Below are 22,881 nucleotides of genomic sequence, written 5' to 3' on the forward strand. Positions count from 1 at the left end.
ATCAACATAAGGTGCACAAGGGCTAGCAATGTACTTGTTAAAATGATATTGATTGAAAATAACAAGCATCTCATTTTTCCACTCACGAAAATACTCTCCATCAAGAATAGGCACTCTATGTCTAAAACTCCCCAAAGTAGACTCATCCATCTTCCTCCAATGGTGATTAAACCAAGGCAATGGAGACCAAAGCTCTGATACCACTTGTAGGACCTTGAGAAGAGGTGTCTAGAGGGGGGTGATTAGACACTAAGTACCAAAGTTGCAGTTTTAAAGTTTCTTTAAAGTTTAAGTGGAGTTTAGGCACAAGTTTAACATTCACAACACATATCAAGCAAGCATGCAAAGAGTATATGAGCAGCGGAAAGTAAAGCATGCAACTTGCAAGAATGTAAAGGGAAGGGTTTGGAGGATTCAAACGCAATTGGAGACACGGATGTTTTTGGCGTGGTCCCGATAGGTGGTGCCATCGTACATCCATGTTGATGGAGACTTCAACCCACGAAGGGTAACGGTTGCGCGAGTCCACGGAGGGCTCCACCCACGAAGGGTCCACGAAGAAGCAACCTTGTCTATCCCACCATGGCCGTCGCCCACGAAGGACTTGCCTCACTAGCTGTAGATCTTCACGAAGTAGGCGATCTCCTTGCCCTTACAAACTCCTTGGTTCAACTCCACAATCTTTGTTGGAGGCTCCCAAGTGACACCTAGCCAATCTAGGTGACACCACTCTCCAAGAAGTAACAAATGGTGCGTTGATGATGAACTCCTTGCTCTTGTGCTTCAAATGATAGTCTCCCCAACACTCAACTCTCTCTCATATGATTTGGATCTGGTGGAAAGAGGGTTTGAGTGGAAAGCAACTTGGGGAAGGCTAGAGATCAAGATTCATATGGTAGGAATGGAATATCTTGGCCTCAACACATGAGTAGGTAGTTCTCTCTCAGAAATAGGATGCTGGAAGTGTAGGTTCAGTCCGATGGCTCTCTCCACGAATGAAGATGAGGTGGAGGGGTATATATAGCCTCCACACAAAATCTAACCGTTACACACAATTTGCCAAACTCGGTGGGACCGAATTGAGAAACTCAGTCGGACCGATTTAGCAAATTTAGTGACCGTTAGGATTTTTGGTGGGACCGAAATGCAACTCGGTAGGACCGATATGGTTAGGGTTAGGGCATAACATAATCTCGGTGAGACCGATTACACAAACTCGGTAGGACCGATTTTGGTAATTATCTAACCAGAGAGTTGGTCAGGCAAACTCGGTTGGACCGATTATCAAACTCGGTGGGACCGATTTTGGTAATGAGTCAACCAGGAAGTTTGCATTGTAATCTTGGTAGTACCGATTGCTCAAACTCGGTGAGACCGATTTTGATAATGGACATACACAGAGATATTACAATCCCATCTCGGTGAGACCGAGATCCCTATCGGTGAGACCGATTTACTTGGGGTTTGTGGCAGTGGCTAAGATATCAAAACTCGGTGGCGCCGGATAGAAAGAATCAGTGGGGCCGAGTTTGACTTTAGGTTTAGGACATATGTGTGGAAGTGGGAAAGTAGTTGAGGGTGTTTGGAGCATATCACTAAGCACTTTGAAGCAAGAGGCTCATTAAGCAACACCTCATTCCTCCTTGATAGTATTGGCTTTTTCTATAGACTCAATGTGATCTTGGATCACTAAAATGTAAAATGAAGAGTCTTGAGCTTGAAGCTTGAGCCAATCCTTTGTCCTTAGCATCTTGAAGGAGTTCCCACATCCTTTAGTCCATGCCACTCCATTGTTGAACTTATCTGAAACATACTAGATAAAAGTGTTAGTCCAACTAGAGATATGTTGCCATTAATTACCAAAACCACCTAGGGAGCACTTGTGCTTTCAGGTCGGATGGTGGTGCTTCTCCTGTGGCTCGTGATGGTCTGGCGCTGGTCAGACCGCCGGTATCCACGACCAGGAAGGGGCTTTGCCGTCATTCTGATGCCTCTCCTGTCCAAGGCGGGTCTGCGCGTGCTAAGTCTCACATGGCCTCGGTCCAGCAAGGTACCCCCTATCCCGTCCTCCCCCTCTCGTTTGGTCTTGCCTTCTTTGCGATATGCCTATCTTTTGAATCCTTGAAGACATTGGTGTTTCTTTGGATCCCAATTTTGGCTCTCCCTCCTCTCTACTCTCGGTCATTTGGTTGAATGAGGAGGCCTAGGCCATGCTTGCCAAGTCCAAGGAGGCTGCCGCCCAGTCTAAGGTGGCAGCGCAGGCATCCCATGGCATCATGGTGGATGGGGGTTGTGGCCCCCCTCCCTCCACTACCAAAAAGGTTCGGGTCTCTAAATCTAAATCTAAACCCTGCATGATCCCGAGCAGGTCGAGTCTGCATATCAAAAACATCTCTTCCAAATGACAGCTCTTATTTTCGGCGCTAGGGGGCATTGGGACCAAATCCATGACCTCATTCGTTCAGATAATATTGATCTTGTGGGTTTTGTGGAAACCTTTAAATCTGATTTATCTTGTTTGGAACTCTCTGGGATTGCTGGGGCAGACCTTTTCTCTTGGCGCTTCCTTCCTGGATCTGGTCACTCTGGTGGGATCCTTATCGGGGCCCGATATGATGTGTTTGACTGTGTGGCATATGATCATGGTCTTTTTGGGCCAGCTTGGTAGTGTTCCACAAAGAGTATAACGCTCTCTGGGAGTTCATGGTGGTTTATGGTCCTGCGGATCACTCATTGTCGCAGCTTTTTCTGGATGAACTCTCGTCTAAGATCAAAGAGTGTCAGTTGCCCTGGTCATTGCTGGTGACTTTAACTTGCTTCGGTGCCCGTCCGATAAGAATAATGGCTCCTTTTCTTGGCCTTTGGCGAATGCCTTTAATGATTTCATTGCTAACTGTGCTATTCAGGAGCTCCCCAGCTCCGAGGCTCATTGCACCTGGTCTAACCACTAGGCTAACCCCATTTGCTATGCCCTGGACTGCGTCTTCACCTCTCCTTCTTGGGACCTATTGTTCTCCCGTGCCTCCCTCAGTGTGCTGCCTCACATCAGCTCTGACCACTCCCCCCTCATTCTTGATCTGGGCATGACTTCCCTTGCCAAAGTATCTAGAATCCAATTTGATGTGTCCTGACTTCTGACTAACGGCTTCATGGATATGCTCTCAGCGAAAATTAATTACCTCCTAAACTCCCAGACTCTCTCTTTTGGGCCCATGGACGACTGGCACTTCTGCTCCTACCAGCTTAGGAAGTTTTTGAAAGGGTGGGTAGTAATTAGGCCGTGGAGGCCCTACGATCCAAGCAAGACCTATCGGGGTAGGTTTCGGCTCTTGATGCGCAGCGGATTCGGTTGGACTATCTGCTGATGGTTGGCATCAGAGATATGATCTTGAGGCTAGCTTGAGGCAACTGCATCGATTTGCGGAGCTTTATTGGAAACAACGAGGAAGTATTAACTAGACCTTGAAAGGCGATTTGCCGACTGCATACTTCTTCGCAATTGCCAATGGGAGGCATCGAAGATGCTTGATCACTAGTTTGATGGTGGATGATGTCCGTGTCACGGACCCTACCGCTATTCTTTCTCATATCCACGACTTCTATGTTGGCTTGTTTGCGGCTAGGCTGGACTCAGTGTTTGGGATATCGCCCAACCTGTGGCCAGTGCACAACCAGGTCTCTGATGAGGAAAACGAGTCTCTGATGATCCCCCTATCTGTGGAGGAGGTCGAGGCGGTGCTCAAAGCGGCGAATGCCAACTCTGCCTCTGTCCATGATGGTTTCTCTATTCCTTTTTTCTGACGCTTCTAGCCATCCCTCTGACCCCTCGTCTGTGTGGTTATCCAACGCTTTTGTCTTAGGACCATGGACATTTCTCATTTGAACTATGTTGTCCTCTCTCTTATCCCTAAAGTTAAAGGCACTGAGCACATTACCCAATTTCGTCCGATAACCCTAATCAACAACTTCGCTAAGTTCTCGGCTAAAGGTCTGGCGACCAGATTAGGCCCAGTGGCCCACCACATACCTTCATTAAGGGACGCTTCAATCTTGATGGGGCCCTTTTCCTTCATGAAATTGTGCACGATCAGCAGCGGAGGAAAACCCGCATGATCATCCGTAAGCTGGACTTTCAAAAGGCATACGATTCGGTGAACTGGTGCTTCCTGCATTAGGTCCTTCTTGCCAAAGGTTTGAATGTTGGCTTTGTTCATAGATTTGATGCAGCTGGTTTCTGGGGAGGGGGAACACGTCCGTGATCGTTAACGGTAACATCACCAACTTCTTTGCCAATGGTCGTGGTCTACGGCAAGGGTACCTTGCCTCCCCTATCCTTTTCAACTTTGTGGCACATGCCCTCTCCTGCCTATTGTCCAGGGCGGCAGTTGCTGGCCACATCTCCCCGGTGATCTCCCACCTTCTCCCCCAAGGTGTTACCTACCTTCAGTATGTTGATGACACAATCATTCTGGTGGAACTTAATGATGCTTGCTTGGCCAACCTAAAATTTATCTTGTTGTGCTTCGAAGCCTTGTCAGGGCTCAAGATCAATTTTGTTAAAAGTGAGGTCACTATGACTAGTACTGATGAAGAGGAAGCGACCAGGGTGGCTCATCTCCTAAACTACTCCTCGGGCTCCTTCCCGTTCAAATACTTGGGCCTGCCGATCTCCCCCTTCCGCCTTCATGACCAAGTCTTTAATCCCCTGGTGGCCAAGGTCGGAAATAGGGTCATGCCTTGGCGTGGACATTACAACACCCAGGTCAGGAAAGTCAGTCTTATCAATGTGTGCCTCTCTTCCCTCCAATCTTCACCATGTGCTTCGTTCTCCTTTCATTGGGTACTCACGCTAGTTTCCAAAAACACAGAGGCGCCTTCTACTGGAACTCGGCCGAAAACAAGAAGAAATATAGGCTTGTCAAATGGAAAGTCATGTGCAGACCCAAGAGCCTTGGGGGCTGGGCATTTTGAATACTGCGGTTATGAACAAATGTCTGATAGTTAAGTGGTGGTGGCGGATCATGACGAGTGGTTCTGGAACGCTTTGGTATGATGTGTTAAAAGCTAAATACTTTCCGAACACCAGCCCTATGTTTGCCAGGGCTGGGAATGGCTCTCACTTCTGGAGGGACCTGGTTAAATTGCGTAGTGTGTTTCAGGACAATGTTAAGTTTGTGGTGCGCAATGGTTGCTCTACTAGATTTTGGCTGGACTGGTGGGTGGGGGATGACACTCTTGCGAACTCCTTCCCGGTGTTGTTCTCCTACTGCTCTAATCCTGAGATCTCATCTCTGAGCTCTCTCATGTTGGTTGGGACCTAGGTTCTCGGAGGTCTCGGACTCCTGCAGAGTTGTGGACTAGCACCATCTTGCTGCCATGTTCCCTAACCTCTCAGAGGAGGAGGACTCTGTGACCTGGCCTCATAATGCCTCTAGGTCATTTTCTGTTAAATCCCTTTATGCTAGGCTTTGTGATGGGACCCCTACTTCGAAATTCCGGCAGATCTGGGCATCCAAGGTCCGCCCTAAGATCAAGGTCTCTCTCTACCAGGCCTTAAGGGGGCGTTTGTCGGCTGCTAATCAGATCTGCAAGCGCAATGGTCTGGGCTCTACTTCGTGTGCTCTGTGTGGTGTCTTGGACAACATCGAGCATATCTTCTTTTCATGCCCTTTCGCCAAATTGGCTTGGGGTTGCATCCGGTCCTGGTTGGGCATAACCTGGGCCCCTCATTCCTTTGCTCACCTTCGGACTTTGGTTGATAATATTACTGATCGAACAAAGAGATTGTTTTGGGTTGGTCCGGCGGCTATGTGCTGGCCCTTGTGGACTACTCGTAACAAATTCACTATTGGGGTGTTTTTCCTAATAGGCCTGCTGATGTGATCTTTAAAATGCTTATCCTCTTGCAGCAGTGGAAATTATTGACTAGAGCGGCGGATGTGGAGGGCATGGAGGATCTGATCAACAAAGTTAAGGCGTCGGCTAACCAACTCTCCAACCCCCAACCCCATTGAGGCGCTGACATGAAGGTTTCTTTATCTTTAGTAGTAGGTTGTTGGCCTGCGCGCCTCTCTCTCTGGTCTGTTGGGCCTGCGTGCCTGTTAGTTGTTCTTGGCATGTTGCCATGGTTCTGGCTTAAACTCTTATGTCTTTGTGTGGTAATGGTGATGTTTGACTCTGCCTGGTGGCTTTATTTATAAAGTCGGGCGCTAGCCTTTTCTCTAAAAAAGGTACATGAGGCGCTCGAGGATGAGGATTGGCTTGAAGCTATGCACGATGAACTCAACAACTTCGAGCACAATCAAGTTTGGGAATTAGTGCCAAGGCCAATGGAGAATCATAATGTCATTGGGACCAAATGGATCTTCAAGAACAAGCAAGATGCAAATGGTGTTGTAGTTTGAAACAAGGCAATATTGGTGCCACAAGGCTACTCCCAAGTCAAGGGTATCGACTCCAGTGAAACCTTTGCCCCCGTTGCTCGTCTTGAATCTATTCGCATGTTGCTTGCTTATGCATCTCATCATGACTTTAAATTGCAACAAATGGATGTGAAAAGTGCATTTCTTAATGGTCCTTTGAATGAGTTGGTCTATGTCAAACAACCTCCGGGATTCGGGGATCCCAAGCTCCCCACTCATGTATACAAACTCAAAAAGGCACTCTATGTCCTTAAGCAAGCCCCACATGTGTGGTATGGGCACCTTACCGAGTTATTGCAAGATCGTGGGTTTGAAATTGGGAAAATCGATCCCACTTTTTTTACTGAGACGGTCAAAGGGGATTTGTTCATATGCCAACTATATGTTGATGATATTATTTTTGGTTCTCCTAACAAATCTTTCAATGATGAGTTTGCCGCACTAATGACTGAGAAGTTTGAGATGTCTATGATGGGAGAGTTGGAGTTCTTTCCTGGGTTTGAAGTCGAGCAAAGAAGATAAGGTACATTCATCAACCAAGCCAAGTATACCCAAGACATGCTCAAGAGATTCAAGCTAGATGATGTCAAGCCGGTCAAGTTTCCAATGCCCACCAAATGCAAGCTTGAAAGTGATCCCAATGGTAAAGCGGTGGATAAAAAGGTATATCGCTCCATGATTGGATCCTTGCTTTACCTTTGTTCATCTAGACCGGATATCATGTTGAGTGTGGGAATTTGCGCACGGTTCCAAGCCGCACCTAAGGAAAGTCACTATGTGGCGGTCAAGAGAATCTTTCGATATTTGGATCATACCCCAAACCTTGGCTTATGGTACCCCAAAGGAGCAAGCTTCGATCTCATCGGTTACTCGAACTCCGATTGGGCGGGAGATTGTGTGGAGATGAAGTCAACTTCTGGAGGGTGCAAATTCCTTGGTCGCTCTTTGGTGAGTTGGTCTTCAAAGAAGCAAAATTGTGTGTCTCTCTCATCCATCGAGGCCGAATATGTAGCCGCCGCAAGTTCTTGTGCATAATTGCTATGGATGAGGCAAACTTTAAAGGATTGCGGTGTCACTTGTGACAAAGTGCCTCTTATATGTGACAATCAAAGTGCAACATAGCAAGACGAAGCATATCGAGATTTGGCATCATTTCATTAGGGACCACATCAAATGGGGAGATATTGATATCATCTACATCAACACTCAAGAGCAACTTGCAGATATCTTCACCAAGCCTCTAGATGAAGCAAGATTTCCCGAGTTAAGGCATGAGCTAAATATCATTGATTTGAGCAATGTGGCTGGAATCTAGGCACAACCCACCACACTCATCATTATATCTTGTTCTAGATGTAGGCATGGACATAGGGGGAGTGTTGTTCTCTCAATGAACTCTCCCTCCCCCCTCCCCCATTATGCATAAATCGATCACGTCTTTCACATTAGCCATTTTTATGGTACTTGTGCTTCAAAGACGAGTTTAGGTCATGGGCCCAAGGTTAAAATCTTCGCAGTGCCATACCACTTGACTCAAACATAGGTGGCCTCGGCCACCGCCCTCTCTTTGAGAGTTGTGTGGTTTTCCTTCCCTCTAGTTGGTTTGTTTGTGTTTGGTGTGTGTTTTGTTTCTAGTCTCTCCGTGGGTGCATCTCTGGCTTTTAGTTGTGTTTTGCTCTTTGAGTTGCTCCCTCGGCACGACTTGATGTTTCCTTTTGTTGGAGCTAGGCCTTTTTACATTCTGTCTTGATGAGCTTTTGTTGGGCCTCATGACGGGTGGTAGTACCGCTTAATGGCATCAAGCGGTACTACCGCCCGCCCGAGCGGTACTACCGCTGCGGGGCGGGTCTGGGGGGGTTATGAGTCGGGCAGGGGGAGTTTTCTCCCCCATTACCCATTCGACTCATCCCCGCCCATTCCTCTCTTGCTCCAGCGACGAACTTGCCGCGGAAGGCCACCGCCAGGCCGCCTCCTCCAAGCCGTCCTTCGCATTTCCAACTGGTGGAATCGATCCCCACCCCTTCCTCTTGCCATGGATGTTGGTATTGCCCCCGTTCTTCTCCTCGTGGCTTCTAGTTTTCAGATCTAGGCTTTTGGGGCAATAGTCTTAGCATTTATCGATTTTTGGCCAAATAGAGGCTTGAGTAGGATGTTGAAGGCTGCTAGACTAGTTGGATTGATGTTTGGTAGGAGTATTTTTGAATTTGGCACCCCCGGTAGTAGCGGATTTGGCCGCGGCAGTAGTCAATCCACCGTCCTCCGCCTCGGGCGGTACTACCGCTCCCCCGGAGCAGTACTGCTGCTTGTAGGCGGTAGGCGGTACTACCGCTACCAAGAAGCGGTACTACCGCTGGGGATGCTAGCCTCCATCTGTCTCGTACCAACCATTGATTTTTGATGATTTTCCACTGGCTTATGCTTATGCTTGGGAGCACCTTGTCCGTCGTGTCAACCCCGGGCGTCCTAGAGGATCAAAATGCTATCACACTTGTGAGGTAGCTGATGCATCCTCAGGTATTCCTCCAACTCAGCCCAAGCTGCCTTCCAAGAGCGTTGCCAAGAAGCCCAAGACGAAGCCAAGTCTGTGACAGAGATGACTGCTAAGGAATTTTGTGTGGCTTGTTGCCACAACCCATATTCTCAAGATCAAGACCCAGCTCTTGTTAATCATCCTTTCTAGAACCGGTTTCATGGTCTGTCTACTTTGATGTGCTCAAAGCAAAGAAGAACCTCTATGTTGATGTGCTCTCCATTGACATTGCGTATATGGAGAAGGATCGTGCCTACTTTGGCGAGGCACTGGATATGTGTGCTCAATTGAACATTCTCAAGATCATGGAGTTCAACAAGGATTTTGATGCGGAAATGGTGGCTCAGTTTTATGCCACGATCCATCTTGGCATTGATGAGGAAAGGACTTTGACTTGGATGGCAAATGGCATACTTCTCTCAGTCAAGTGGAAGGCGTTCATGGAACTGTTGGGTGTTGAAGACCAAGGACTTGACAACACGGTTAGCTTTCATCCCCACAAGAATGAAACTTCTACTCACAAGCAAGCTCTCTGGCCCTACAGCACAGTGAAGGTCAACACCGAGACGGGGAAGAAGACTTATGAGTTGTTTCCATTTCTGGACATCCTTCATTGAATCTTCAGAGAGACTATTTTTCCTCGCATTGGGAACTTGGATATGGTCCAGTCGTACCTCGTGGATATGTTACTATTTTGCTAGCATGAGAAGTACAACAACACTGGAGATTCCTTGGATATTTCTCATGTCATGTGGTTAGAGCTCCTCTCTGCCATCACTGAGCGCAAGTGCCCCATCTATGCCCCCTACTTGATGCTACTCATTGAGAAGGCATGGGCGCACACCTATCTTGGTGTCTTGCTGGAGACGGTGACTTGGTCTCTCATGAGGTAAAGGGTATGAGACAAAAGGAGCACTGGGGAACTCCTGTTCCAGAGTATGGGATTCCGTCAGGTGCCGATGAGGCTGAGGCGGAGGCTGATGATGAGGAGGAGGAGGACTATGAGCCCTCTGGAGTTGAGCCCTCGTGGCCTAAGAAGATCAAGCACAAGATGAAGAAGCTCTTCTGCATGGAGTCTCATGGGCAGTATATGGCTCATGTGTCTGAGAAGAAGTCTTGCAGCCATCACAAGGTCCTTATGCGTCATCTGGGTGCAGAGATTGCTAGTGGGTCATAGGACAAGATCACTGACGAGGAGGAGTGGGTCTCTCGACACAGCCCATGGACAGATTCAGACACCGAGCATCATTCTACCAATGACGGAGGCGCGGGCGATCACACGTGGATGTGATGATGGAGATCGTCAACTTTGCTATCACATGTGACCATAGCAGCACTCTTTGCCCTTTTGGTGTATCGATGCCAAAGGGGGAGAGAGTTTAGGGATTTGTCAAGTTGCGAGTGTGTTTTATTGGCCTTGTCTTTCTCTCTCGCAAACTCTTTTATCAGTCGTTTGTCGTTTGCTTTGGTTTGGTTTGTGCTTATGAGACCTGGCTACCCTATCATATGGTGTGAGACATATGCTATCCTATCTTATGATTATCTTATGTGTGTCTACAACTTTGATAGTATGTGAGTTGCTTGCTTATCCTATGATTCTATTTTCCTCACTTACTACAACCTTGCATCCTAGCTTATATCTCTCTCATCATAGATGCAAGTGTTGTCAGGCTATAAAATATAGGGGGAGTGTTGATCCTAATGTGTGTACTTTGCATTCCAAAGGCACTCCTAATTAGTGCACATATCTAGGGGGAGCCCGTCTATATTTTGTAGTCTCGGGGGTTCACTTATTCTCTTGTCATATCTTTATGCAAATCCTGTGTTATCATCAATCCACCAAAAAGGGGGAGATTGTTAGGGCATACTCTCTTTAATTGGTTTTGGTGATTGATGACAATGCATTTGTGGAATAATCGTGTGCATTGAGCATTTCAGATATTCATTCACTGGCACGGGACGATTCTTTCCCCTCAGAGCTCAAGGTGAAGACAGTGTAGTGTCTTTCGTTTCAGTTTGGGTGGACTTGAGTCATAGGAGACACCGTACTATCAAGAGGGGGTCCGTATTGGAAAGGCTAGGGTGGAATCACACGTACATATCTCTTTCGCACCCCCAGCTCCTTACCTCGCTCTTGGAGCTTACCTTGATCGCGGAAGTGGCATAAGAGAGGCACCAGTGGTAGTACCGCTGGGCCAGAGCGGTAGTGCCGCTTATAGCCACAGGCGGTAGTACCGCTGGTTCTCAGCGGTAGTACCGCCCATGGCCATAAGCGGTAATACTGCTCTGGCTCCGCGCTAGTACCGCCTCAACTCGAGACCCGCGCATCTCTTGTCGGGTTCAGCAGCAGTAGTAGCGGCAGTAGGTGCGGTAGTACTGCACCTACCACTACTGCTAGTGCCGCCCAGGCACTTTCTCTCTTGCCCCTTCTCCCTCCGAGGCCTCTGCTCACAGTCTCCGCGGTAGTACCGCTGGGGCTCACGGTAGTACCGCTCTGTGCAGGTTGAAGTGTGGATAACGGTTGGATTGTTTCCCCCCACTATAAAAGGGGGTCTCCTTTCCCAAGAAGACCTACCTCTTTTCCCCCAAGCTCCATTGTTGCTCCAAAGCTCATTTTTGCCCAATCTCTCTCCCTAGCCAATCAAACTTGTTGATTTTCTAGGGATTGGTTGAGAAGGCCCGGAGTCTACACTTCCACCAAGAGAAATTTGATTCCCCTCACTAATCCCTTGCGGATCTTATTACTCTTGGGTGTTTGAGCACCCTAGACAGTTGAGGTCACCTCAGAGTCATATTCCATTGTGGTGAAGCTCCATGGTATCATTGGGAGCCTCCAATCAAGTTGTTTAGAGAGCCCCAACCTTGTTTGTAAAGGTTCGGTCGCCTCCTTCAAGGGCACCACTAGTGAAATCACGGCATCTCGCATTGTGCGAGGGCATGATGAGAATACGGTGGTCCTAGTGTCTTCTTGTGGAGCATTGTGCCTCTACACCGCTCCAACGGAGACGTACTTCCCCAAAAGGGAAGGAACTTCGGTAACACATCCTCGTCTCCACCGTCTCCACTTGTGGTTATCTCTTCCCTTTATTAGTGCAAGCTATTATTGTGTTGTATCCTTTGCTTGCACTTGTTGTTGTTGTTGTTGTTGTTGTTGTTGTTGTTGTTGTTGTTGTTGTTGTTGTTTGCATCATATAGGTTGTCCACCTAGTTGCACATCTAGGCAACCTTTTTTGTTGCTAAACCTAATTTGATAAGAAAGGCTAAAAATTGGTAGTTGCCTATTCACCCTCCCCCCCTCTAGTCAACGTATCGACCCTTTCACCTACGACTCAAGTCCACCAGAAAAGAAATGCGGGAAAGAAAATCGTCTTCTATTGAAACTCCGAGGGGCATGAATCGTCTTGTGCTAGCTTGATAGTCTGAAAAGCTTCGTGCACATGATTATTCCGCAAACATGTTGTCATCAATCGCCAAAACCACTTAAGGAGAAATATGCCCTAACAACATGGAAGCACACATGTTGAAATAATTAGAAGTAGTGAGGTCACCCTCTTAGGATAGCATTTCTATAATACTACTCCCTTCGTTTCTAAACATAAGTCCTTTTACAGATTTCAATGAGGACTACATACGGATGGACAGTAGTTACATGCCGCAATGAGCTTCATTCTCACCTCATGCTGCAAGATGTCGGTGGATAGTTGTTACTTTGAGTTCCCCCCTTTATTCTAGCGCTCTACAGTTTAGTCCACAAATATAGTGCCATTGCTTTTATATCGATGCATATTTAGTATAGTTCTGATGTAAGTCTTGCGAGTACTTTGTATGAGTACTCACCGTTGCTTCGCTACTCTTTTTTAATCCGACTAATAAGAACAGTTAAAAAAGATGAAAGACAAGTGTAAAAAACATAATATTAAAGTTGTGTTGTGATATTATACCATGAGTCATTGATCTTATTAGTGCACAATTAATATTAGTGACTCACGGTATAATATCACAACACAACTCTACGACTCAAATACAACTCTACGACTCAAATCGACTCAAATTGTTTCTTTGTTTAAATATGAGTCATAAAGTTGTATTGTGATATTATACCATGAGTCACTAATCTTGATCAAGCATGCTGCGTGGATGTTTAGTGCATGATTAATTTCAGGTGTGTCACAATTTGGCACTCATACTTTGTGATGCCTAACTCTCACAATGATTAATGTCCTCCAACGATCTCCTCTATTTGCTAGTTATCTTGCCGGTGACACTCCACCTTGCAACTATGTTGTCATTGGCCCTGAGTATACCATGGGATACTACCTTGCCAATGCTATCTATCCTCCAGGGTCACATTTGTGAAGACAATCCAGCATTCTCAAGGATGATTTGAGAGAGGTTTTTGTGCGCTTCAAAACCACTTTTCGACATATCATGATAAACATGTGTGACCTTGCACAACATGATCATCGAAGATGAGATAGAGGACCCGAAGGGCTTGCGACTACAATGGTGTCCGGGTGAAGCCGAAACGCCACCATAATAGGATCCAAGCACATGAAGGAACAAGAACCAACAAGCTCACAACCAACTTCAACATCTTAGTGAGCACCACTCGCAACTTCATAGCCCTTTTATCATGTTTATTTGGATTCTTAGTTCATTTGGACCATATGTTGTTACTACTTGAATTTGAATGGTTAATTTTTAAAACATTAAAGTCGATTTCCATTTGAATTGTGTGTACTTGAATTTGCAAGTTCTGAATTAATAAGTTGTGATAAGTTTGAAAACATGTGGATGAATTGGCAAAAAAAGGATTAAGCTTTGGGGGATATTCTAGATGAAGAAAAGTTCAATCCCCTAAAAGATGAGATTTTTAGAGGGGGGGAGCAATATTAGCCATGGGAAACGTTTGTGTTCGGCGCACCGGCCGAACGCAACGCCGGTCGAGCGCGAGCCGCGAGATCTGTTTTCAATCGTACGCCTCACGATCCCTCCGTGCTCCATACAGCTAGGCCCACGAATCGTTTTTTTCTTTACGCAACCTTATCCTCTTAACTGTCCGTACTCATCCCTTCCTTCTTCCTCGCAGGAAGCTCCTCTGTGTCATGGCCGCTATCTCCGGTGACAAGCCAACTCCTCGCAGGCCTCGGCCACGGCCATGACGATGCCGCGGTCCTGACACCCACGGCCGCCGCTGCTGGGGGCGCCGTATCCCGGCGAACCTGCAGGCGAGGCACTGCAGACCCCGTGCACAGCCCCCCATGTGCTGCAACCGCTAAAAAAAAGCTTCGAACTCTAGATGAAAAGCTTCAACCGGATATAAAAAAAGCTGCAAGCGTTCAGTGCCATAGAGAAAAGCTACAACCGTCTACAGAAAATGCTACAACCTTCGATGAAAAAAGCTTCAACCGAACGATAGAGGAAGATTTCACCCAGGCGTTGCTCAAAATGAAAAAAGTTTCAACAAGCTTCTACCGTAAGGGGAAAAAGCTTCAACCGGCAGCGAAAAAAGCTACCACCGGCGGTAATTTTTGCTACAACCACCGGGGGTCGTCGCCGGCCACACTTTCGTCGTCTCCTTGGTTGTAGCAAAAATGGCCATTGGTTTGTAGCATTTTCGACGTGCCGTTTGCAGCAAAATCGTGTATAAAAAGCTTCAACCGTGAAAAAATATCTTCGAGCGGCGGGGAAAAAGCTTCAACCGATGTGTGAAAATGCTTCAACGGTTTTGTGAAAAGCTTCAACCTTAAAAAAAGCTTCAACGGCCATGGAAAAAAAGCTTCAACCTGGCATGGCAGTCGACGGCATGGGTGGTGTTGTATTGCCACCGAGCTACAGCCATCGCCACGCGGAGCTGCAACTAGAGAGGTGCAGCTGTTGCATGGGTGGAGCTGGGGGATGAGGGCGGCGACCGGTGACGAGGATGGCCGGCGAGGGCGGCGACCGCGACGAGGACGGCGACCGGCGACGAGGGCGCCGCGTTGGTGCTTCAAGCTCGGTCGTTTCTCTCGCGGGGGTGTGGCGGGGCGTCGGCGGCGCTCGAGGGCATTCTAAATTTCATCGTGGGGAAGGGGGAGGGGGCGACTGCGAGGAGGACGAAGCGGGGAACAGATCTGAACGGTGTTTACCGCTGGATCGGGCGGCCAGGGCTGGACCGGCCCAACCATTCGGCCGGTGCGCCGGCGCCTATCGTCGCCCATTAGCCATTGGATTATTTCAAACTTCCATATGGACGTATGGTCCATATGAAAGTGAGAGTATATTCAGTTTTCTACAACTACATCCCTTTAAACATTAAGGTATACTGTATTTTGTATAGAAAAGTCAAACATTTGCACTTTGATCAAGACTATAGAAAAAAAATCTACCTCTACAATACCAAATAAACACATATGAACTTTCATGCGCTTAACTAAATCCAGGCAATCATAGCACTCAGCAAGTAGTAGACAGCTTTTATCATGTGGCAATTAGTTGACAGATTAAGCTTCTCCCTGTTTATTTTTTTCAGCTTATGCCTGATTCGTTGTGCTTTTTCTCTCTCAATAAAATAAATCTGTTTCTTTTCTAATTGATGGAAAACAAATTGGTTTTTTTGCGGCAAAAGAATAAATAAATTGGTTTCGAGCTTTGTTTTACGGCGATAGTTTCGAAGTGATATTTGTTCGGAACGTTCTTTCAGTGCTGTCCACTCAGGGTTGCTCCACTTATACCGTACAAAACGATGATGCGAACTGACGAGCTCATGGGTTAGCTGAAAGTTAGTGATGTCTGAGCAAGCCTCAGGCTGGGGATCACGTCTAAACTCAAATCCAAAGCTTAAACAAGGAAAGCTAATCGACTACTGCTAGGCAATCAGATAAGGACTAAGTGTGACTCCATTGTGGATCCAACTAGGAAGCATGCTCCACACACACTACTCCTGAACAAATGATGCAACACATGAGCCAATAATATTAGTGCATGCTCTATCGAATGCAACCAAAAAATCGATCTAATGAAAGAGACTAGATAATACATTTACACGTCAACACATACCAACTCTTTTTTCCCTCAATAGAGCATCTACTTGCTCAAGACATTTATTTTCTAGAAGAGAGGCAGTCCAGCTAAAGTAAATTGATTAAGGTGAAAGTTACATGATTTGTTACAAAATACTCTCTCCGTCTCAAAAAAGGTGATACTTATTTTGGGACGGACGGAGTAGGTATCATCTACCGATAAAAGGAGAAATCACGGCAATACGACACAGATACACATGACATTTGATGACATAGTTCAACCAAAGCATACCTCTCTATAAGCCCTTAATGAAGCATATCATGCAAAGTTTAGTGTGTGTGTGTGATGAAGCTGATTAGCATTAGAAGGGAGAACGCGTGCACCAAATATGGTGTGCAACTTTATCAAGCTAGGCCAGATTGAATAAATACGGGCCAAAACAAATCTGCGCAGTTGTCAAACTTTCTTCGGATAATGTATAGCACTATCTATAATGCATAGAACTCGAACCAGCATACTGGCACATACTTCCTCCGTCCCAAAATAAATGTCTCAATCTTAATACAACTTTGTATTAAAGTTAGTATATAAAGTTGAGACACTTATTTTTGGATCGAGGGAGTACATGATACATGATTTGTTGTTAATTCATTTGCCCATGCCACTGGTTGTTTTTAATGTCTCGTCGCAATTGACACTACTTGTTTGATTGAGATCGCTATGGTGTGTTCCCTAATCAATGTCACACCACGTATATGCCTGAATCCAATCCATGGTTTGTTTAAGAGAAATGCTGCCGTGTCTGACTACTTGCCCAACTGCTTTCATTTCAGCTACTTTCGTTAATCCCCTAAAAAATTCGTTAATTTACGTAGACAGCGGAGATTCTGAACAGCCGGGGGCACATCCATATCCTCCTAAGTACTCCCTTCGTCTGGAAATACTTGTCATCAAAATAAATAAAAGGAGATGTATCTAGATGTATTTTAGTTCTAAATACATCTCTCTTTATTCATTTTGATGACAAGTATTTTTGAACGAAGGGAGTAGGAAGGCAGAAGAAGCACTCAATCGACACACATGGAACACGGGTTCAGTTCAACCCATGTTCTGTTTTGTACTCCCTCCGTCCGAAAATACTTGTCATCAAAATGAATAAAAAAGGATGCACCTAAAACTAAAATACGTCTAAATACATCTTCTTTAATCCATTTTGATGACAAGTATTTCCGGATGGAGGAAGTAACTACTACTCCCTTGGTTCACAAATATATGATGTTCTACTCCCTCCGGTCTATATTATTTGTCGCTGAAATAAACGTATCTAGACGAGATTCTTTTTTTCTGAATCAGACGTACATAGATACATTCTAGTGTGTTTGTTCACTCATTTCAATCTGTATATAATATATGTTGAAATATCCAAAAGCATCTTATACTGAACGGAGGAAGTATGTTTGGATGAGTAGATGTGACTTGTGAAGGAAAGTAAACTAGCGCGCTGGTTGCCGGGTTTCGATGGTCTCTTCCAACGCCGGATTTGAACACCCCTAGCAGTATGTAGCAGTTAAAAACATGTCTAAATCAATCAAACAAACTGCAGTAACAATGTTGTTTTAGGATGCATCGAAGCGAAGAGGCAGATACAACAAACGTTATCGCTTGTATCCCTCGCTTCTGTTTTGGTCTTCTTTCGTCTTTCCAACGGCACGTCTAGGTTCAATGAACCAGGTAGAATTCCGAGGCACTCACCACTCACACTCAGACTCTGGTAGGCACTAGTAGGTACAGTAAAGTTACGTTGGCTAAAACTAGACCACGACGTCTCGTACCGTTCATCATGCCTGTGAGCCCAACAACCCTGATCGCAAAAGGGAAACTGTCCAGATTCATGGGAACAGCAAGCTGCTAACCGTAGCCCCTTCTCTTCCCGGTGATGCGAAATACTCCTACTAATAATAACCCAATCCCTGCAAACCAGCATCCATTTCGAGCACTCGCGTGTGAGATTGCCCAATAAGCGCTCAAAAAGATTCATAGCCAATTAGCTGCCGGTAACTGCGGTCTTGTATTTTGGCAATAGAGTCGCAGATTGATTGATAGTAGTATTTCATTCCCAAGAGAGTAGCTTTCGCAGGTTATAAACCCCTCCCGCCACACCCCGTCTCTCTCGTGAACCCTTCCTCCTCTCCTACACTCGACTCAAGGGAAGTGAATCACACCGGGTGATCGCAACATATTCCATTCAGGTGGGCAGTAGAGATGCTGGGGGCTAGGAGATCGTTCTCTAGGCTCGCCGCGGCGGTTAGGACGCCGGTGGACGTGCCGAGAATGCCGGCGTTCGACCACGTGCCGCTGCCCTACGACGGGCCGAGCGCCGTCGAGATCGCCAGGAAGCGCGCCGAGTTCCTCAGCCCCTCCCTGTTCCATTTCTACTCCAAGCCCGTCAGTGTTCTTTCTCGATCGATCTCTCTGTTGAAACCATCTAACAAAGTACGAGTACGTAGAGTAAAATTCTGTTGCAACTCTTGTCAACAAATTAATGGCCCTTTGCAGCTCAACATTGTGGAGGGGAAGAAACAGTACCTCTACGACGAGCACGGGCGGCGCTACCTGGACGCGTTCGCCGGCATCGCCACCGTGTGCTGCGGCCACACCCACCCCGAAATCATCGACGCCATCACCGCGCAGGCCAACCGCCTGCAGCACTCCACCGTGCTCTACCTCAACCACGCCATCGCAGACTTCGCCGAGGCGCTGGCCGCCAAGATGCCCGGCGATCTCAAGGCACGCACGCACGCACATAATAAATTGAACAAACTGCTGCACACGCGTCACTACTGTTTTTGCATTATTATTACTTGTCGCGTATACAAAGTAACGTGACGTTGCGGGGGGTGCATGCTGGACGATAGGTCGTCTTCTTCACCAACTCCGGCACGGAGGCCAACGAACTGGCCATGATGATGGCTCGGCTGTACACCGGCTCCCACGATATCATATCTCTCCGCAACTCCTACCACGGCAACGCCTCCGGCACCATGGGTGCCACCGCACAGAAGAACTGGAAGTTCAATGTTGTTCAGGTACGTACGTAGTAGTATGATCAAAAGATTCGCCGGAAGCGGCATGAGAGTAGAATACAGTAGTGATCCTTGGTGCCCGGAACACTGAACCTTTTCTTTGATCGCTTGCTCAAGAGTGGCGTGCACCATGCCGTTAACCCGGACCCCTACAGAGGCGCCTTCGGCTCGGACGGCGAGAAGTACGCGCGAGACGTCAAGGAGATCATCGACTTCGGTACCACGGGCCACGTCGCCGGCTTCATATCCGAAGCTATCCAGGTACGTCACTGTCAGTCACCAGAACAGAGCAGAGCGTCCTCCCATGGGCGGGGCGGCAGTGGTAGTGCACATGACGTGAGCATAGCTGAGGCTTTCCCTTTGGCTTGCAGGGTGTTGGTGGGATCGTGGAGGTGGCGCCTGGCTACCTGCCCCTGGCGTACGACGCCGTGAGGAAGGCCGGCGGCCTCTGCATCGCCGACGAGGTCCAGGCGGGCTTCGCGCGCGTCGGCAGCCACTTCTGGGGGTTCGAGACCCATGACGTGATCCCTGACATAGTGACCATGGCAAAGGTGCACGAAACAACTAGACGGGCGCACACATAGCACACTTCCTGACCACTTGTTTACAATTGCCACGCAGGGCATCGGCAACGGCATCCCTCTGGGCGCCGTGGTGACTACGCCGGAGATCGCGCAGGTCCTGACCAGGCGGTCCTACTTCAACACGTTCGGCGGCAACCCGTTGTGCACGGCCGGTGGGCTCGCCGTCCTCAAGGTGCTCGACAGGGAGAGGCTCCAGGAGAACGCCTTCATCGTCGGCGCCTACCTCAAAGACCGCCTCCGCGGCCTCCAGGAGAAGCACCAAAGTTTGTGCATGCATCTTACTCCTAGTACATACTCACCACCCGGCATCGTTAGAGACATTAAAAACGGTGGGTTGGCTCTAACTTTTTTGCTCTTGCAGTCATCGGCGACGTGAGGGGAACAGGTTTCATGCTTGGCGTCGAGCTTGTGACCGACCGGCAGCTCAAGACCCCGGCCAAAGACGAGATTTGCCAGGCCATGGAGCACATGAAAGGTACTAGTGCGTACTACTCCTACTTGGTTTGGAACAACTTCTTTGTGTCTAACACTGAGCACCGAGGGTGTGTTTGGTAGGGTGTATGAGCCCAAGAGTTTCCTTCTTCTCAGACCCACTTTTAAGTGTTTGGTAGAGTGTATAAAGAATGCATGAGTCCACACTAGCTTAGCACAAATACACTAGAAGCATGCATGAAGAAAGCATGCATGAAGAGGGAACAACTACGCTGAGACGAGAACGCAACCAAACACACCCTAACTTGCTGGTTTGGAGTGCAGATATGGGCGTTTTGGTCGGAAAGGGGGGCTTTTACGGCAACGTGTTCAGAATCACTCCCCCTCTGTGCTTCACCAAGGAAGACGCTGGTAAGTTGTTTCATCCACTTTGATTCTTGTGCTGTGTAATACATACAGTATTTGTGTACAAGTTTATTTTTTTGCGAATGAGTATTTGTGTACAAGTTGCACATAAAATTGACTGGATCCTTGTTTTTGGTGGTGATGAATGCAGATTTCTTCGTCGATGTGATGGACATAGCGCTGTCAAAGCTCTGAGCTTCCCAACCAGCACTTGCGATGGGGTCCCTGCCCATGTCGAAGAAACTCAACTAAAACCTGAATTTAACGGAAGTCGCCACAGTTTGCTTCTGTTTACCTTACATCGTGTAGTGAAGCACACGAAATTTGGCCTGATGCAGCTTGTATAAGACCTTTACTTGCCTTTGAAACTACAGAGATCCCAAAACGATCCACATCAGCGCATACTGAATCCGGTCATCCGCTTCTGTGCTTGTACTTCTGCGTAACTAGGGCTGCAAGTCCAATACAGCATACTTTAATAATTGAATCAAAAGCGTTAATACATGAAAATTCCCACCTTGATCTTTGTCTCCTTTATTTGTATGGATAGTATTCGACATTCATTTTGCTTTTTACCCATGTGTATTCGTTAAACGAGGGCCTAATACTACAGCAGATTTCCATTCGAGGACTCAAAACCAAAGAAACAATTGCAATTTGGGCAGTATGTCTCTTTCATTTGTCTCCCGGGTTCATTTTGAAGGAGATAGAAGGGAAGAAACCCTTAATTATTATTTTTAGAACGAAGGCTCAAGCAGAACCTGGCTTTGAATTAACAAAGCCATCAACCGGCCAGAAATTACAACCGCCCATACAGCGAGAAAGAAAAACAAAGAAACTTAGAACGGAAGATACAAGGTGCTACAATAGCAGCCTACAAGCACCACAACAGAAAGCACAAAAAAATTCTACAGGAAAACTAGCTTAATGTTGAAGGAGCCCTTTGATGCGAATGAAACACCGAAGCATGACAGCGGGATAACTTCAAGAGGAAATCCCGCCTAGTGAAGATGAACACACCCTCATCTCCTTCGAAAGGAGACCACCGTCACCGAACCTTCCTTCTCCAATTCCGAAGGGGACCCCTGCCCCTCACCCTGGATCGAAGGGCGCCGGACCGTTGAAAATTGGAGCAACTCATCCTAGGGCAAGGAACGGTATAGATTCTGGAGCACCTTGGGAGATTCTCAGCGTGACCAACCTACTACGCAAAGATTGCCAGGAGAAGAGCCCATCTGCAGCTCACTGGATCATACACGAAGAAGCGAAGCTGCCGAAGGACGAGGGCGCCGATGGAACAAATAGCGGAGTTGATAAGTGACCGTAGCTGAGATAAGATCAATGCTCAATGAATTAAGTACCATGTCCAGACCGCCCACACCGTGTTGCTGCTAACTGGGAGAGGAACCCCATCCCCTCCCCTACCACACCGTGTTGCTGCACACACACACACACACACACACACACACACACGGCATGTCCACAGACAATTACAAGGAGCTAATCTTGCGAAAATTGGCACCCCGACGCTACCTCCAACTGCCATGTCGTTGCTCGCCAGAAAACCACATCGAAACACCAGTGCACACCCCCAACTCACCCAAGACGGCACCTTCAGGAAGGCGACGACGCATGCCATGCCGCTGCCGCCAATCCCAGAACTGGTAAGGTTTTCACCCGGGTATAAGAAGGGAGGGGGCGGGGACCGAACCTCGACGGCTCCTCCGAGAAGAGGAGCGGCGCTAGCAGGCGTCGCCGCCGTCATGACCGGAAAGCCGGCCAAAGATTTCTCTCGGACCGATCTCACACCTCCGACATCCCCACCTTCCATGGATCTGGCGACCAGCGGCCGCCACGGACCACATCCAGCAGAGAAAAGGCGAAGGAAGGGGGAGGAAGGACCTCCAGATCTGACTCACAGCCAAGGGCACCAGGCCACCCGTCGCGACCTGCACCCGACGCCTCCACCGCTTGCCGCCCGCACGGCCAAGGGGGGGGAGGAGCACCAACGAGCGCCGCTTGCTGCAGAGTTGGCGTCGCCGCACCACCCAAGGCCACCGCCTCGGCTTCCGAAGCCCTCCGCGAGAAGACGAAGCAGCAAGGCCTCGCCGCCGCCTTCCTTGGCAGTCGTGCAGCCTTCGCTGGCAACCCCTCTGGCGGCGGCGAGGAGTGGAAGGGAGGCGGAGGGGGTTCGATGGCTAGGGTTGAGTCGCCGCTCGCGTCGCCCCAAGTGGAGCGAAGCGGGGCCCGGGAGGGGATCTCTGCAAAACCTTTTAATTAATCTTTTGCCTCCGTTTTAAAAAAGAACAATTCGAGGTCTAATATCACAGTGCACTCCAGCCAAAACTGACGCTCTGTGTACCTCAAAAGATCTTTTCAATACATCGATGAGGGCATCATGGTTCCTTACATCTAGCTTGCCA

At 47.8% G+C, this 22,881-nt stretch overlaps 1 protein-coding gene across 2 annotated transcripts; it reads left to right on the forward strand.

Moving 5' to 3' along the window:
* The first annotated feature begins 17,983 nt into the window (after positions 1 to 17,983).
* On the forward strand, positions 17,984 to 20,855 carry LOC119296203 (alanine--glyoxylate aminotransferase 2 homolog 3, mitochondrial-like). Of its 2 annotated transcripts, none has more exons than XM_037574602.1 (9): positions 17,984 to 18,399; positions 18,511 to 18,741; positions 18,870 to 19,040; positions 19,155 to 19,298; positions 19,409 to 19,588; positions 19,659 to 19,908; positions 19,983 to 20,096; positions 20,378 to 20,464; positions 20,610 to 20,855. In XM_037574602.1, the coding sequence occupies exons 1-9, from the start codon at positions 18,217 to 18,219 to the stop codon at positions 20,651 to 20,653; spliced, it is 1,404 nt and encodes a 467-aa protein (XP_037430499.1). In that variant the 5' UTR covers positions 17,984 to 18,216; the 3' UTR covers positions 20,654 to 20,855. The 2 variants fall into 2 exon arrangements, with proteins under 2 accessions (XP_037430499.1, XP_037430500.1); XM_037574603.1 differs by having other exon boundaries at positions 17,988 to 18,399; positions 19,659 to 19,884.
* Positions 20,856 to 22,881: the final 2,026 nt, after the last annotated feature.

Source organism: Triticum dicoccoides, chromosome 4B (genome assembly GCF_002162155.2).
Source record: "Triticum dicoccoides isolate Atlit2015 ecotype Zavitan chromosome 4B, WEW_v2.0, whole genome shotgun sequence".
NCBI classification, from domain to species: Eukaryota; Viridiplantae; Streptophyta; class Magnoliopsida; order Poales; family Poaceae; genus Triticum; species Triticum dicoccoides.

Coding starts and splice junctions, on each gene's coding strand:
- LOC119296203 (XM_037574602.1), top strand. CDS start 18,217: ATGCTGGGGGCTAGGAGATCGTTCTCTAGGCTCGCCGCGGCGGTTAGG. Junction 18,400..18,510: donor TCCATTTCTACTCCAAGCCC/GTCAGTGTTCTT, acceptor GGCCCTTTGCAG/CTCAACATTGTGGAGGGGAA. Junction 19,299..19,408: donor TCATATCCGAAGCTATCCAG/GTACGTCACTGT, acceptor TTTGGCTTGCAG/GGTGTTGGTGGGATCGTGGA.